Source organism: Hyla sarda, chromosome 13 (assembly GCF_029499605.1).
Source record: "Hyla sarda isolate aHylSar1 chromosome 13, aHylSar1.hap1, whole genome shotgun sequence".
Classification (NCBI taxonomy): Eukaryota; Metazoa; Chordata; class Amphibia; order Anura; family Hylidae; genus Hyla; species Hyla sarda.
The window spans coordinates 34,868,606-34,886,438 of NC_079201.1; the positions used below are offsets into that span (position 1 = coordinate 34,868,606).

General features: G+C 44.8%; 1 protein-coding gene across 1 annotated transcript in view; it reads right to left on the reverse strand.

Annotated features, from left to right (window-relative positions):
* MYO15B (myosin XVB) overlaps window positions 1-17,833 on the reverse strand; it is a 203,904-nt gene that overhangs the window by 63,999 nt on the left and 122,072 nt on the right. The window contains exons 25-28 of the mRNA XM_056549601.1: window positions 14,356-14,504; window positions 13,965-14,243; window positions 475-559; window positions 248-376 (exon numbers count right to left, since the gene is read on the reverse strand). Coding sequence (XP_056405576.1) covers window positions 248-376; window positions 475-559; window positions 13,965-14,243; window positions 14,356-14,504 — 642 coding nt within the window. The remainder of the gene's footprint in view (window positions 1-247; window positions 377-474; window positions 560-13,964; window positions 14,244-14,355; window positions 14,505-17,833) is intronic.

Consider the following 17,833-nt stretch of genomic DNA (forward strand, 5'->3'; position numbering starts at 1 on the left):
AAGAGATTTATCAATTACGGTATGTGGGCAGGCAGAAGCTCCCAGGGACTGCCCCAATGACTTGTAGTTCAGGCAGCATGAAAGTGATTACAGTTTTCCTTTAAGACAGGACTCAATCATATAAAATTATACCATGCATCTGCCTTCTTACTCACTAATTTAACATTACATATCATATCCTTCATTTATAGGACAATTGTACATATTACTATATGTTTCTATTATTTATAACAGTAAATACAGTCACCTGGCTGAGGTTCGGGTTCAGGAGGTTCTGGTGGTTCCTCATCACTGTCATTCTCAGGCTCTGTTGTTTGAATTGGAAGTAGGATCTTTGAGGGAGGCTTTAGTGATTTTACACGAGTCCCTTCACTTACTACAAAAGTTGATCAAAATTTACAAATAAAACATTTTAATGGTCATGATAACCTTTTTGAAATGCATCTGGCGTCATCCATCTGTATCTGTACTCACCCATTTGTTGGAAGAATTCTCTCCTCTCCTTGAATGTTTTTCTTTGGCATTTATACTCAGATTCCGCCTCTTCATCCCAGTACACCTAGACGACAACTTATATGTAACTATATGTTATTACCCTTGTACCATCCTCTTTACTCTGCTTTACTGATGCTTTGCTCTTGTAGGGTACCTGCACAATGGCATGACCTTTACAAAGGCTGGACAATTTCCCACCATAGGAGATCATTATAGAACCAAAACTGAGCATCAGTCTTACTGGATGTCAAAATAATATCTTCTATTCTAGTATAATAAATACTTGATTGTCCAACAAGGCACCATGCACTGGAGTGAAAAGTCAACTAAACCCGCTGTGTTCAGAAGGATCAGTCAACCATCTATTGTGTAAAGGTCTATTCACATGGCAGAATTTCCGCTTGTGGAATTCTGCCCCAAATTAACCCCTTAAGGACCAAGGGTGTACCTGTATGTCCTGGGCCCTTTCCCTTTCTATAACGTGGGGCCACGGTGGGGCCCCTTGTCATAGCAGGTCGGGCCCGGCCTCTAACAACGGCCTGGACCGTGGCTAATAGCGCGCGGCACTGATCGCTGTGCCGCGTGCTATTAACCCTTTAGACACAGCGTCTAAAATGAAAGTAAACTAATGTCGGTTAGCTCAGGGAGCTGTTCGGGATCCCGAACAGCTGTAGGACAGCAGGAGGGTCCCCTTACCTGCCTCCTGTTGTCCGATCGCCGAATAACTGCTCAGTGCCTGAGATTCAGGCATGAGCAGTCAAGCAGCAGAATCATTGATCAATGGTTGTCTATGAGAAACCATTGATCAATGAATGTAAAAGATCAGTGTGTGAAGTGTTATAGCCCCCTAAATTAATAAAAAAGCAATCAAAAAGTCCGATCAAAACAAAAATGGTACTGCTGAATACTTCAGATCACAGCTATAGCATTGCAAAAAAAAATAAAAAATTGGAAAAAAAGTGAATAAAGATCATTTAACCCCTTCCCTAACAAAAGTTTGAATCACCCCCCTTTCCCATTTAAAAAGAAAAAAAAAACTGTAAATAAAAATAAACATATGTGGTATCGCCACGTGTGGAAATGTCTGAATTATAAAAATATATTGTCACGATGCCGGCTGGCAGGTAGTGGATCCTCTGTGCCAGAGAGGGATTGGCGTGGACCGTGCTAGTGGATCGGTTCTAAGTCACTACTGGTTTTCACCAGAGCCCGCCGCAAAGCGGGATGGTCTTGCTGCGGCGGTAGTGACCAGGTCGTATCCACTAGCAACGGCTCACCTCTCTGGCTGCTGAAGATAGGCGCGGTACAAGGGAGTAGACAGAAGCAAGGTCGGACGTAGCAGAAGGTCGGGGCAGGCAGCAAGGATCGTAGTCAGGGGCAACGGCAGGAGGTCTGGAACACAGGCTAGGAACACACAAGGAAACGCTTTCACTGGCACGATGGCAACAAGATCCGGCAAGGAAGTGCAGGGGAAGTGAGGTGATATAGGGAAGTGCACAGGTGAAGACACTAATTGGAATCACTGCGCCAATCAGCGGCGCAGTGGCCCTTTAAATCGCAAAGACCCGGCGCGCGCGCGCCCTAGGGAGCGGGGCCGCGCGCGCCGGGACAGGACCGAGGGAGAGCGAGTCAGGTACGGGAGCCGGGGTGCGCATCGCGAGCGGGCGCTACCCGCATCGCGAATCGCATCCCGGCTGGAAGCGGAATCGCAGCGCCCCGGGTCAGTGGATCTGACCGGAGCGCTGCAGCGGGGAGAGTGTAGCGAGCGCTCCGGGGAGGAGTGGGGACCCGGAGCGCTCGGCGTAACAGTACCCCCCCCCCTTGGGTCTCCCCCTCTTCTTAGAGCCTGAGAACCTGAGGAGCAGACTTTTGTCTAGGATGTTGTCCTCAGGTTCCCAGGATCTCTCTTCAGGACCACAACCCTCCCAGTCCACTAAAAAAAAAGTTTTCCCTCTGACCTTTTTAGAAGCTAAGATCTCTTTGACAGAGAAGATGTCCGAGGAGCCGGAAACAGGAGTGGGAGGAACAGATTTGGGAGAAAAACGGTTGAGGATGAGTGGTTTAAGAAGAGAAACGTGAAAGGCATTAGGGATACGAAGAGAAGGAGGAAGAAGAAGTTTGTAAGAGACAGGATTAATTTGACACAAAATTTTGAAAGGACCAAGATAGCGTGGTCCCAACTTGTAGCTAGGGACACGGAAGCGGACATATTTAGCGGAGAGCCATACCTTGTCTCCAGGGGAAAAAACGGGAGGAGCTCTTCTTTTCTTATCCGCGAACTTCTTCATGCGTGATGAAGCCTGTAAGAGAGAATTTTGGGTCTCTCTCCATATGATGGAAAGGTCACGAGAAATTTCATCCACAGCGGGCAGACCAGAGGGCAAGGGGGTAGGGAGGGGGGGAAGAGGGTGACGGCCGTACACCACGAAAAATGGGGATTTGGAGGAAGATTCAGAGACTCTGAAGTTATACGAGAATTCGGCCCATGGAAGGAGATCTGCCCAGTCATCCTGGCGGGAGGAAACAAAATGTCGCAAATAATCACCCAAGACCTGGTTAATTCTTTCTACTTGTCCATTGGACTGGGGATGATATGCAGAAGAAAAATTTAATTTAATCTTGAGTTGTTTACAGAGAGCCCTCCAGAATTTAGACACGAATTGGACGCCTCTATCCGAGACGATCTGCGTAGGCAACCCGTGAAGACGAAAAATGTGTACAAAAAATTGTTTAGCCAACTGAGGCGCTGAAGGAAGACCAGGAAGAGGGATGAAATGTGCCATTTTGGAGAATCGATCAACGACCACCCAAATAACAGTGTTGCCACGGGAAGGGGGTAAATCAGTAATAAAATCCATACCAATCAGAGACCAAGGCTGTTCGGGGACAGGCAGGGGATGAAGAAAACCAGCGGGCTTCTGGCGAGGAGTCTTATCCCGGGCACAGATAGTGCAGGCTCGCACAAAGTCCACAACATCCGTCTCCAGAGTCGGCCACCAATAGAAGCGGGAGATGAGTTGCACAGATTTCTTGATGCCCACATGACCTGCGAGATGGGAGGAGTGACCCCATTTGAGGATTCCGAGGCGTTGGCGTGGAGAAACAAAGGTCTTTCCTGGAGGAGTTTGCCTGATGGAGGCTGGAGAAGTGGAGATCAGGCAGTCAGGTGGAATGATGTGTTGCGGAGAGAGTTCAACTTCTGAGGCATCCGAGGAACGAGAGAGAGCATCGGCCCTAATGTTCTTATCGGCAGGACGAAAGTGAATCTCAAAATTAAATCGGGCAAAGAACAGAGACCACCGGGCCTGGCGAGGATTCAGCCGTTGGGCAGACTGGAGGTAGGAGAGGTTCTTGTGGTCGGTGTAAATAATAACTGGAAATCTTGATCCCTCCAGCAGATGCCTCCATTCCTCAAGTGCTAATTTAATGGCTAGAAGCTCTCGATCCCCGATGGAGTAGTTCCTCTCCGCCGGAGAGAAGGTCCTAGAAAAAAACCCACAAGTGACAGCATGCCCGGAAGAATTTTTTTGTAGAAGAACAGCTCCAGCTCCCACTGAGGAGGCATCAACCTCCAATAGGAAGGGTTTGGAAGGGTCAGGTCTGGAGAGCACGGGAGCCGAAGAAAAGGCAGACTTGAGTCGTTTAAAGGCGTCTTCCGCTTGAGGAGGCCAAGACTTGGGATCGGCATTTTTTTTGGTTAAAGCCACGATAGGAGCCACAACGGTAGAAAAATGTGGAATAAATTGCCTGTAATAATTGGCGAACCCCAAAAAGCGTTGGATAGCACGGAGTCCGGAGGGGCGTGGCCAATCTAAGACGGCAGAGAGTTTGTCTGGATCCATTTGTAGTCCCTGGCCAGAGACCAAATATCCTAGAAAAGGAAGAGATTGGCATTCAAACAGACATTTCTCAATTTTGGCATAGAGTTGATTGTCACGAAGTCTCTGAAGAACCATACGGACATGCTGGCGGTGTTCTTCTAGATTGGCAGAAAAAATTAGGATATCGTCCAGATATACAACAACACAGGAGTATAACAGATCACGAAAAATTTCATTAACAAAGTCTTGGAAGACAGCAGGGGCGTTGCACAGGCCAAAGGGCATGACCAGATACTCAAAGTGTCCATCTCTGGTGTTAAATGCCGTTTTCCACTCATCCCCCTCTCTGATGCGGATGAGGTTATAGGCACCTCTTAAGTCCAGTTTAGTAAAGATGTGGGCACCTTGGAGGCGATCAAAGAGTTCAGAGATGAGGGGTAGGGGGTAGCGGTTCTTAACCGTGATTTTATTAAGACCGCGGTAGTCAATGCAAGGACGTAGGGAGCCATCTTTTTTGGACACAAAGAAAAATCCGGCTCCGGCAGGAGAGGAGGATTTACGGATAAAGCCCTTTTTTAAATTTTCCTGGACGTATTCAGACATGGCAAGAGTCTCTGGGGCAGAGAGAGGATAAATTCTGCCCCGGGGTGGAGTAGTGCCCGGGAGGAGGTCGATAGGACAATCATAAGGCCTGTGAGGAGGTAGAGTCTCAGCTTGTTTTTTGCAGAAAACATCCGCGAAGTCCATATAGGCCTTAGGGAGACCGGTTACTGGAGGAACCACAGAGTCACGGCAAGGGTTACTGGGAACCGGTTTTAGACAGTCCTTGGAACAAGAGGGCCCCCAACTCTTGATCTCCCCAGTGGACCAATCCAGGGTTGGGGAATGAAGTTGAAGCCAGGGAAGTCCAAGGAGAATTTCCGAGGTGCAATTGGGGAGGACCAAAAGTTCAATCCTCTCGTGATGAGATCCGATGCTCATTAGAAGGGGCTCCGTGCGGAAACGTATGGTACAGTCCAACCTTTCATTGTTTACACAATTGATGTAAAGGGGTCTGGCGAGACTGGTCACTGGGATGTTGAACCTGTTGACGAGGGAGGCCAAAATAAAATTTCCTGCAGATCCAGAGTCCAAGAAGGCCACAGTAGAGAAGGAGAAGGCAGAGGCAGACATCCGCACAGGCACAGTAAGACGTGGAGAAGCAGAGTAGACATCAAGGACTGTCTCACCTTTGTGCGGAGTCAGCGTACGTCTTTCCAGGCGGGGAGGACGGATAGGACAATCCCTCAGGAAGTGTTCGGTACTAGCACAGTACAGGCAGAGGTTCTCCATGCGGCGTCGTGTCCTCTCTTGAGGTGTCAGGCGAGACCGGTCGAGCTGCATAGCCTCCACGGCGGGAGGCACAGGAACGGATTGCAGGGGACCAGAGGAGAGAGGAGCCGAGGAGAAGAAACGCCTCGTGCGAACAGAGTCCATATCTTGGCGGAGCTCCTGACGCCTTTCGGAAAAACGCATGTCAATGCGAGTGGCTAGGTGAATGAGTTCATGTAGATTAGCAGGAATTTCTCGTGCGGCCAGAACATCTTTAATGTTGCTGGATAGGCCTTTTTTAAAGGTCGCGCAGAGGGCCTCATTATTCCAGGATAATTCTGAAGCAAGAGTACGGAATTGTACGGCATACTCGCCAACGGAAGAATTACCCTGGACCAGGTTCAACAGGGCAGTCTCAGCAGAAGAGGCTCGGGCAGGTTCCTCAAAGACACTTCGGATTTCCGAGAAGAAGGAGTGTACAGAGGCAGTGACGGGGTCATTGCGGTCCCAGAGCGGTGTGGCCCAAGACAGGGCTTTTCCAGACAGAAGGCTGACTACGAAAGCCACCTTAGACCTTTCAGTGGGAAACAGGTCCGACATCATCTCCAGATGCAGGGAACATTGGGAAAGAAAGCCACGGCAAAACTTAGAGTCCCCATCAAATTTATCCGGCAAGGATAGGCGTAGACCAGGAGCGGCCACTCGCTGCGGAGGAGGTGCAGGAGCTGGCGGAGGAGATGACTGCTGAAGCTGTGGTAGTAACTGCTGTAGCATAACGGTCAGTTGAGACAGCTGTTGGCCTTGTTGCGCTATCTGTTGTGACTGCTGGGCGACCACCGTGGTAAGGTCAGCGACAACTGGCAGAGGAACTTCAGCGGGATCCATGGCCGGATCTACTGTCACGATGCCGGCTGGCAGGTAGTGGATCCTCTGTGCCAGAGAGGGATTGGCGTGGACCGTGCTAGTGGATCGGTTCTAAGTCACTACTGGTTTTCACCAGAGCCCGCCGCAAAGCGGGATGGTCTTGCTGCGGCGGTAGTGACCAGGTCGTATCCACTAGCAACGGCTCACCTCTCTGGCTGCTGAAGATAGGCGCGGTACAAGGGAGTAGACAGAAGCAAGGTCGGACGTAGCAGAAGGTCGGGGCAGGCAGCAAGGATCGTAGTCAGGGGCAACGGCAGGAGGTCTGGAACACAGGCTAGGAACACACAAGGAAACGCTTTCACTGGCACGATGGCAACAAGATCCGGCAAGGAAGTGCAGGGGAAGTGAGGTGATATAGGGAAGTGCACAGGTGAAGACACTAATTGGAATCACTGCGCCAATCAGCGGCGCAGTGGCCCTTTAAATCGCAAAGACCCGGCGCGCGCGCGCCCTAGGGAGCGGGGCCGCGCGCGCCGGGACAGGACCGAGGGAGAGCGAGTCAGGTACGGGAGCCGGGGTGCGCATCGCGAGCGGGCGCTACCCGCATCGCGAATCGCATCCCGGCTGGAAGCGGAATCGCAGCGCCCCGGGTCAGTGGATCTGACCGGAGCGCTGCAGCGGGGAGAGTGTAGCGAGCGCTCCGGGGAGGAGCGGGGACCCGGAGCGCTCGGCGTAACATATATCATTAATTAAACCGCATGGTCAATGGCATACTCCCCAAAAAAATCAAAAGTCCAAAATAGTGTATTTTTGGTCACTTTTTATATCATAAAAAAATGAATAAAAAGCGATCAAAAAGTCCAATCAAAACAAAAATGGTACCGCTAAAAACTTCAGATCATGGCGCAAAAAAATTAGCCCTCACACCGCCCCGTATGCAAAAAAATTTAAATAGTTACAGGTCAGATGACAAATTTAAACGTATAAATTTTAATGCATGTAGTTATGATTTTTTCCAGAAGAATGACAAAATCAAACCTATATAAGTAGGGTATCATTTTAATCTTATGGACCTATACAATAAAAATTAGGTGTCATTTTTACCGGAAAAAAAAAATTTTCTTCAATTTTGTCGCACAATGATTTTTTTCCCCGTTTTGTCATAGAATTTTGGGTAAAATGACTGATGTCATTACAAAGTAGAATTGGTGGCGCAAAAAATAAGCTATGTTATGATTTTATGAGTTTTTTAACTCCTTAATGACAAAGGACATATATTTACGTCCTGCGCCGTCTCACACAATATGCTGGAGGGTCACGCGGTGACTCTGCATCATATCGCGGTGGTCCCGGCGGCCATCAACGGCCAGGACCCATGGCTAATACAGGACATCACCAATCGTGGTTATACCCTGTATATACAGGACATCAGCAGACGCGGCGATCAAAGCTGACCGCCGCATCTGAAGCGAAAGTGAAACTATCCTGGCTGCTCAGTCACGCTGTTCGGGACCGCCACAGTGAAATCGCGGTGAAAAAAGTGTTAGGCATGTTGGATTTCAACTGGCCCTTTTGTTTTTAGGGAAATAAGCTACCACCAGAGCAGGAGACTTGCAGCAGCTTACCCTCCCCTTTCAGAACACAAACATTTGACCAAGCTGAATATATAGGGATCCAGTGAAGATTATGGACACTTTAAGAAATAAATCATGCTGACTGCAGTTGTTTAGATCTTTACTAATTGTCAGATAATTGTAGGAAAAGAGATAAATATAGCTGCAAGTAGCAATACAGGTGGCCAAGCTGTAGAGCTGGGGTATAGCACACGATGGCCCACCCCTTCCAATGGTGGAGAAGGTGAACATGTGTGCTTATTTTCGAGAGAAAACTGTTTGCAGAATGTTGTGCAATTCAATATGGCTACCAAACGATGTGATCAATCAATTTTGTAAAACCATGTCTGAGTTAGTATCTCACTGATTTTATGAATATTAAAAACCTATGAAATAAAAAATGGCTGCCGAGTTTGGTGACATTTGCAAATAATCGAGATTTAGACATACATCGTACAGGAGGAGGCCTAGACATGTGTGCCAAATTGATAATTATTCTAACAAATGGTTCAAGAGAAAATGTTTTTTTTTTTTTTTTTTTTTTTTTTTTTTTTATATTCTGCAATTCAATATGATCAATAGACCAGTAATAAACATAAGTCTGCATTACAGTCTAATCATAAACAATATTTTATATATCAGTAGCTTTAGCAGTTGCAAAGAGGCAGATGTTTGAATTTTTAACAATAATTTACCATAAAACACAGATGGCTGCCTGGTCAGGTGACCTAAAACCTTTATGTAAAAAAATATTAAGCACATAATAGCACTCTACCATTGTGCTAAGTTTCATACGTTTTTGGTCAGCAGTGTGTGCATATTACAGATATTTAAATACAGGGGCTTATTGGCTTGCAGCGATTGGCTAGCAGTGGCTATAATGATTATGCAAATTATTCAGCTTTAACGAACATGGTACAGGAGGTGACCATGAACATGTCTGCCAAATTGTGAATGATTCTAAAAAAACGGTTTCGGAAAGGAAGAGGTTTGTAGAATATTGCGCAATCCAAATATGGTGGCTAAACCATGTGACCAATAGACTTGTAATGGTCAAATAATAATCTTGATCATGCTGTTACCACATACAACAATTTATGAATCTATATCTTTAGTGGTTGCAGATAAGCAGATATATGAATATTCTGCAAAAAACATGTCACAAAAGGAATTAATTATAATAATTAGTGAACATCGTCCTATACAAAGATGAAATGCATCTAATCATATAAAAGGGGAGTTGTGAGCTAAAGGAAAAAAAAGGTAGCAAAAGAATGAAAGTAAGGACAGTATATATATATATATATATATATATATATATATATATATATATATATATAATGAATGTAGGGATATAATGTAAGAAGAATTTGTAAAAGTTACATTTTTAGAACAGCAAATGTTTTGTCAGAATAAAGATAGGACATCGGAGGGAAGAATATGAAAAACAAAGACTCTTCAGTTATTAGAAGATTTATGAACTGAATTAGTCGTAGTCTGACTAAAGGGTCACTAAGGTTTAAACTGCAATTTCATGTGTCATGTTTAATGGCTACAAACAACATGTAGAAAGAATTCTTTAATGATAAGTGAAGAACTTTTAAAGATTTTTTTGTCTTTGTTACTTTTTATTAATTTTCATGTTTGTTTTTCATGTTTAAATTAGATAGGAGACAAAACCCAGATTATTAGAGGATGTTGTGATAATGATAATAAAAATATTTTGTATCTTTAACTTGTTGGGGACAAAAAGCGTACATGTATGCCCTTGTAGTAGTTAAAGGGGTATTCCATGAATCAAAAAACAGGCCTTTTTTTATTTCAAAGACCTCTTGCTGTTTGTCTCCAGGTTGAGTGGGGTTCTGCAGCTCATTTCCATTGAAGTGAATGGAGCCAAGTTGTAATACCACACCCAAAGTGGAGACAAGGAGGGCGCTGTCTTTGGAAGAAAAAATGCCTGTTTTTTGATTCTTGAAATAGATCTTTAGGGACCAAGGGCATACCTGTATGCCCTTGGTATTTCTGAACACGACTGCTCGCCGGGCAGTCATCTAAATGGGATGACTGTTGATATAGATCAGCAGGCATCCTGTGACAGTGTCAATTCTGACCGGTGAATCACGGCATTCCCAGGCCGTTTGCTTTCTGGGCATGCTGGGATTTGCAGTTTTGCAAGGCATCCCGTGGCAGTGTCCATTCTGACTGGTGAATTATGGCATTTCCAGTCCGTTTGCTGTCTGGGAATGCTAGGATTTGTAGTTTTGCAAGATCTGAAGGGCCACATTTTGGTAATTACTGTGCAGTGATCTCCAAACTGTGACCCTCCAAGTCTTGCAAAACTACAACTCGACCTCTAAACCGGTGCCTTCGAGATCGTGCATAACTGTACATGCGCGGACAGCTACAGGGCATGCTGGAAATTGCAGTTGTGTGCCTCAAGCTGTGGCATAACTACAACTCAGAGTATTCCCTTCTGCTGTCAGTGCATGCTGTGAGTTGTAGTTTTGCAACAGCTGGAGGAACCCTGGTTGAGAAACACTGAGTTAGGGTCTGTTACCTAACTCAGTGTTTCCCAACCCATGTCCTCCAGCTGTGGCAAAAATACAACTCCCAGCATGTACAGTCTGTCAGTGCATGCTGAGAGTTGTAGATTTGCAACAGCTGGAGGTTTGCGGCCCTCCGGGGGCAACAGTTTAGGGTAGCTTTTCTCTTTTTACCCCTTATGACAAGGAAAAGTTTAGGGCTACACCAGCATGTTAGTATAAAAAAAAAATTACACTTACATGCTCATCTTGCCCCATACTTTTAATTTTCACAAGGAGAAAAAGACCCCCCAAATTTTTAACGCTATTTCTCCCAATTATGGAAATTCCCCATATGTGGATGCTAAGCATGGCTGAGGAGTGGGAGCACACAATGTACATTTGTGGCCCAAATTGGTGATTTGTATTGTAATTAGAGATGAGCGAAGTTACAGTGATTCGATTCGTCACGAACTTCTCGGCTCGGCGGTTGCTGACTTTAGTTTGCATAAATTAGTTCAGCTTTCAGGTTCTCCGGTGGGCTGGAAAAGGTGGATACAGTCCTAAGAGAGAGTCTCCAGCCCTCCGGAGCACCTGAAAGCTGAACTAATTTATGCAAACTAAAGCAGCAACCGCCGAGTCGAGAAGTTCGTGATGAATCGAATCACTGTAACTTTGCTCATCTTTAATTGGAATGCAATTGCATTACAGCATTTCTGACATAATGTACATTTGAGGCCTAAATTGGTAATTTTCACAGGGGTGGCTAATAGTTGCAGCGGTTCCGTTATAAAGGCAAAAAAAAGAAAAATAAAAAAACACTCACATGTGACCCTGATTGGAAACTTCACCCCTCAAGCAAGGTAATAAGGGTGCAGTAAGTATTTACACCCCACAGGTGTTTAATTTTTCATTTGCACAGCCCACTTTGCCAAAAAATCTGTCAAGCGCCAGTGGGGTGTAAATGCTCACTGCACCCTTTGTTACATTACATTCCGTGAAGGGTGAAGTTTCCAAAATGGGATCACATGTGAGGGTTTCTGCTGTTCTGGCACCATGGGAGCTTTGTAAACGCACATGGCCTCCGACTTCAATTCCAGCCAAATTCTCTCTCCAAAAGCCAAATTTTGATCCTTTTATTCTGAGCATTGTAGTGCACCCGCAGGGCACTTTGCGTCTAAATATGGGGTTACAAATTTTGGGGGACATTTTCTCATATCACCCCTAACAGTGGCCAAACCATGTGATCAAATGTGGTACAGAAAGTAATCATGAACGTGTGCTAATTTTCGCACAGTTCTGACCAGCAATTTTAGAGAAAACAATGTTTTCAGAATATTGCGCAATCCAATATGGCCGCCAAATCTGGTGATCACTAGTGATACAGTATGTATTCACGAACATGTGTGCTAATTTTCATATTTTTCTGACCAGTAATTACAGAGAAAACCACGTATGCAGAATGTTGCGCAATCCAATACGGCTGCCAAATCTGGTGATCAACTGTGGTACAGAATGTGAGTAATCTAATATTATGCAAAGAAATAGAAATTTTAGATTAACAGTCTACATATTACAAACATTTAACAAAACTGCATATCATTATTCTAAATGTTGTTGGCGAGCGGCAGCCATATTTATTATGCAAATGAACCAGCTTTAACAACCTTGGTACAGGAGGTAACCATGAACATGTCTGCTAAATTCTAAGTTATTCTAACAAACTGTTTCAGAGAAGAAGATGCGCAATTCAATATGGTGGCCAAACCATGTGATCAATAGACTTGTAATGAACAAATCATAATTGTGATCACAGTGTAACCAAATATAACAAATTTTAAATCAGTAACTTTAGAGATTGAAGAAAAGCAGAGGTTTCATAAACGTGCCATACAAACCTGTATAGCAATACCAAGTGAAAACTTCCAAGAGGTGGTGGGTTTCAGCGGCGCCGACCAGGGATGCACACAGGTGGTTAATAAAGGGTTTATTTAAAACAATGCAACGTGTTTCCCTGCGCTTGCACGGTTTCATCAGGGAAGCAAAGTAAGGGAGGATCTTATATACTAGATGATATTAACTCTTTCATAGCTTTTGTTGCGTCTTAAGGTGCGTTCCCACCTGGCGTATACGCAGCGTATTTCATGCTGTGCAAAATTTGCGGCAGCAGCAGGAAATACGCTGCGTATTCCTCGCTCACTATACACACAGTGCTTTCCAGCGGCAGCCCTATGTATGTAGTGAGTTTTGGAGGCGGGGCCATGTGCCGGCGTGATTGTAACGCGCGTGACGCCCCCTCCCATAGACTTGCATTGAGGGGGCATGGCGTGATGTCACACGGGGGCTGAGTCGTGTCGTCACGATACTCCTTCCCCATGGTCTGGAGGCATAACCCTGAGAGCCTCCAGCACTTCCAGGTGGGTGCTGCATGCTAGATTGCGGGGGTCCCCAGTGGCGGGACCCACTCAATCAGACATCTTATCCCCTCTCCTTTGGATAGGGGATAAGATGTCTTGGGGCCGGAGTACCCCTTTAATGCCTTATGCTCTTTGAAAGATGCATTATTGTTTTAAAAACGACTCTGAGATATTGTTTTGTGCCATACTTGTATATTGAGTATTTGCTATGAAACTAAAAAGCTGAGCGATGTGGGGATTCCATAATTATGCGCAAAGTTATATACAACTCATTTTTTGTAAACGCATAAACATGTGGAAAAAGCTAAAATATTGCTATGTCAGTTTTTTCCTCCTATGTTGGTACATAGGATGTGTCCAGTTGTGGGCTGGGTCTCACATACTGTCATTGTGTCCTGGAACTTACTTTTTTAAATGCCCATACACATAAGAGTAATGTAAGCAGACTATCTTATGTGTAGGGGGTGTTTCTAACAGGAAATGTTGGGGTAAAGAAGGAATAGGGTCAAATTAAAAGGCCCAAACTGCCCTGTAAACTAGGCCAGATCTCGTTTTTATTTACAGAGCTCCACATGGCTCGAGCATTGTGCGGGGAGTGGTCGCTGGATCATTTGTTCGTCCCTTTGCATCAATTAGCCGTCTGCTGCAAATCCCCTATTATACTGGGAGATGTCCCAAAACAGTCCGACCAGTCAATGAAGGGAGATTAGCTCATTCGTCAGTTGATCGTTGCCCTTATTATACAGGGTGATATCAGCTTGTTCAGCCAATAATCGCCCTGAGTAATAGGGCTCTTAGGTATGTTGGATTTCAACATACCCAATCCTTTGTTCTCATGACAACTGTTGGTGGGCCCCTTTAAATGTAATAACATATTGTGTCACGTTTGCTGCTACTGAGCATTTTGTTTTGATGTATTACCTCTACTGGAGTTTGCAGCTTCGGTGGCTCTGGCTTAGGTACTTGAGGAGGAGGGCTAGATGTTGGAGCTTGTTTTGAAGAAGGGGCTAGAGGTGGGTCAGGGACTGCTTTTGGACTTGGTAAAGGTACAGGGGTAGCGGATAATTTTGGTGCTGCTTCTGGTTTTGGTGCAGGCTTCGGAGTCAGTTTAGGAGGGGGAGAATGTGCTCTGGTAGTATTAGGCAAATTTTGTTGTTGCTGTTGAGACAGCATTGTTGCTTGGAGTGTCATCTGTTGGGCCTATAAAAAAACAGAAGGACTATAACCAGAATATCTAACCATAGGCACACAATATAGACAAGACAGGGTATCCCAGAGTACAGTACTGACATATACAGAAAAGGGTACTCACCAAAAGCAGGGCCTGTTGCTGTATAAATGCTTGTTGTTGTGCAGCTAACTGTGTAGGGTCCACAGAATGCACCATTGGTTGGGGCATGGGCACTGCTTGAGGCATCATTTGTGGCATTAATGTCTGAGGCATCATTTGAGGCATCATTGCTATAATTAAAAAGGAATTCTGCATATTTGTGTATGTACTGATTGTAGCAATGGTACTAATAGCTCCAATTCTACCCCCCAAAAACCCTACGTTTTATATCTTAAAAGAGCCAAAGAAGCTCTGTCAGACTGTATAGTCTAAAAGTGCCCAAAACTGAAGTAAAACAACAGCTGAACTTAATGACTTTGGTGGGACTGGCCAACTGACCAATATGTATGAGGACCGCCGTGATTGGGAATGTTAAATTTCAACTGCCTTACCTTTTTGTTCTCAAATAAATAAACCAACTCCAAACTGGGCTGGCGTTAGGGGGGCGGCAACTCGGGCAGTTGCCCAGGGCCCCCATCCTAAAGGGGGCCCCCCTGAAAATCTTTAGGTCTATACTAACACTACTGCATTTTTCTGCAATTTGCCCAAAAGGGCTGTAAAATACAGTAGTGTGAGTATATTCCTAAAGCTCTCCGGGCTGCACAGAGCCCATAGACATCACACTCAGACTTACTATGTATCTGCTAGGACCTGCGGTGAATCCTATAGGTTAGGACTCCTGATGATGTCATCCCAGGTCTTGGAAGATACATAGTAAGTCTGTGCTGTGTATGGGCTCTGTGCAATGGATAAAGAAAGGAGAAGGTAATAGGGGAAAGTATGGAGGGGGGGTGTGTGTTAAAGGGCAACTGTCATTAAATAGTCCCCCATAAACTATTCCCAAGGTGTTGTCTACAATTGTAAACGACTGTGTCATCTTGGAAATAGTTTATGGGGGACTATTTCATGACAGTTGCACTTTAAAATATAGAATTACATCCCATATATCGCTGCCTAGCCAGTGTGGAACCAGTAAAAGATATTGTGTGGGGGGGATCTAAAATTTTAACCCCTTGAGCTAATTTAGATTTTTGCCATAACTTTCATCCACAGAACCATATGGGGCTTGTTTTTTGCACCACCAATTGTATTTTGTAATAACACTTTTCATTCTGCCATAAAATGTACAGTGCAACCAAAAAATATTATTTTGTGTGGAAATTGAAAAAGAAAACAGCAATTTTGCTAATTTTGGAGGATTTTAGTTTTTATGCAGTGCACTACAGTATATGGTAAAACTGACATGTTCTGTTTATTCTGATGGTCAGTATGATTAAAATGATCCCCATGTTACATGCTTTTCTATTATTGTACTGCTTTTAAAAAACTCAGACTTTTTAACAAAATAAGTTTGTTTAAAATTCTGACCCCTATAACTTTCTAATTTTTCCGTATATGGGGCTATATGAGGGACATTTTTTGGCAGCGTGATCTGTAGTACAGTAAGGAGCAGAAAGTGGGCATTATTAGAGGCACAATGGAGGCATTATTACAGTGTGGGGCATTAAGTGGAAAACTATTACTGTGTAAAAAATAAAATGAGCGCTATTACTGACAGCCAGCACTGAGAAGATCACTGTCATAGTATATGTAGTATATGTGGGCGCTATTACTGACAGGCAGCACTGATAAGATCACTGTTATATAGTATATGTGGGTGCTATTACTGACAGGCAGCACTGAGAAGATCACTGTTATAGTATATGTGGGCGCTATTACTGATAGGCAGCACTGAGACGATCACTGTTATAGTATATGTGGGCACTATTACTGACAGGCAGCACTGAAAAGATCACTGTTATAGTATATGTGGGCGCTTTTACTGACAGGCAGCACTGAGAAGATCACTGTTATATAGTATATTAGGGTGCTGTTACTGACAGGCAGCACTGCGAAGATCACTTTTATAGTATATGTCGGCAATTTCACTGATAGGCAGCACTGAGAAGATCAATGTTATAGTATATGTGCAGTGACTATCACTGTATAAAGAATGAGGTGACACTATTAGGCTAGGGCTACATGGCAAAAATGGGTTGCACAGTCAAAGATCGCCATGTTTTTCTCCCTGAATCATGTTGGATCTCAGCTATTGTAAGTAAATGTGGTCACACGAAGAGAAATCCTAAGCAAATCTTTAGGTGGTTAATCAAACGCTTAAAGGGGTACTCCGCCCCTAGACATCTTATCCCCTATCCAAAGGATAGGGGATAAGATGTCAGATCGCCGGGGTCCCGCTGCTGGGGACCACCGGGATCGCCGCTGCTGCACCACGCTATCATTACTGCACAGAGCGAGTTTGCTCTGCACGTAATGACGGGCAATACAGGGGCCAGAGCATCGTTACGTCACGGCTCCGCCCCTCATTATGTCACGGCCCGCCCCCTCAATACAGGTCTATGGGAGGGGGCGTTGCGGTTGTCACGCCCCCAGCCATAGACTTGCATTAAGGGGGTGGGCCGTGATGTCACAAGGGGCGGAGCCATGGCGTCACGCTGCTCCTTCCCCTGTATCGCCCGTCATTAAGCACAGAGCGAACAGGGGCGGAGTACCCCTTTAAAAAGGCATCATAAAATGTATGGTTTTCTGTGGCTTCCTGTGACCATACATTTTATGATGCTGTTTTAAGTGTTTAAAAACCCACTAGAGAGCAAGAACTGATTTGCGCTGAATTTATCTACGCGTTTCCTTACAAGTTGCACTTGCTCCACAGTTGTCTGTGCACTGCGTTCTTGCAGGGGGGGGAGGGGGAGCTGAACTCATTTGCACTAAATAGGGTAATGTTGTGACCCCCCCAATTGCCGCAGCCACAAATTCATGGATGGAATTATTATATTTGTCATGTTGTAGTCACAGTCATTTGGGGTTTGCAGCACAATATCATTTACTCACATTAGCAAAGATGCAGCACAATTCAGGAAGCACAACATGGTGATCTTTGGTAACGAAATCTGGGGGCCCTCTTTTTAACTTTTGCCCAGGGACAAACTTAGTCTAAAACCAGCTCTGACTCCATAGGATCTTGAGTGATAGCTGTTGAATGGTGGGTTGGCAGCTATTGAAGGTGTATGGTCATCTTTAGGTCTGAAAATCTGGTTTGACTACCTCATGTCCTTTTGTTTTGCATAGTTGCCTCATATGGTTAATGGATAATACTACATCTTAACTAATCTACATTACCAGGTATTTTTGGGGCCTAGAATTAAACAAGATGCCTTGTCTTTTACAGCCAATTGAGGAGGAATAGCTCCTTATCATTAGATTGTACTACCTAGTGCACTATCCCCATTGCAACACTTGATGGGTATATGGAATCTTCACTTAAGGAGAATCTGAATATTCACTTAAAGAGAATCCAATAAATTTGGTTATAGTGCAAGTGAACAGCTTACAAAAAGTCCACACTTACTTGAATCCGAGCAGTATTTAAAGAGTTATTGCAGGTTAATATTTCAGCTGC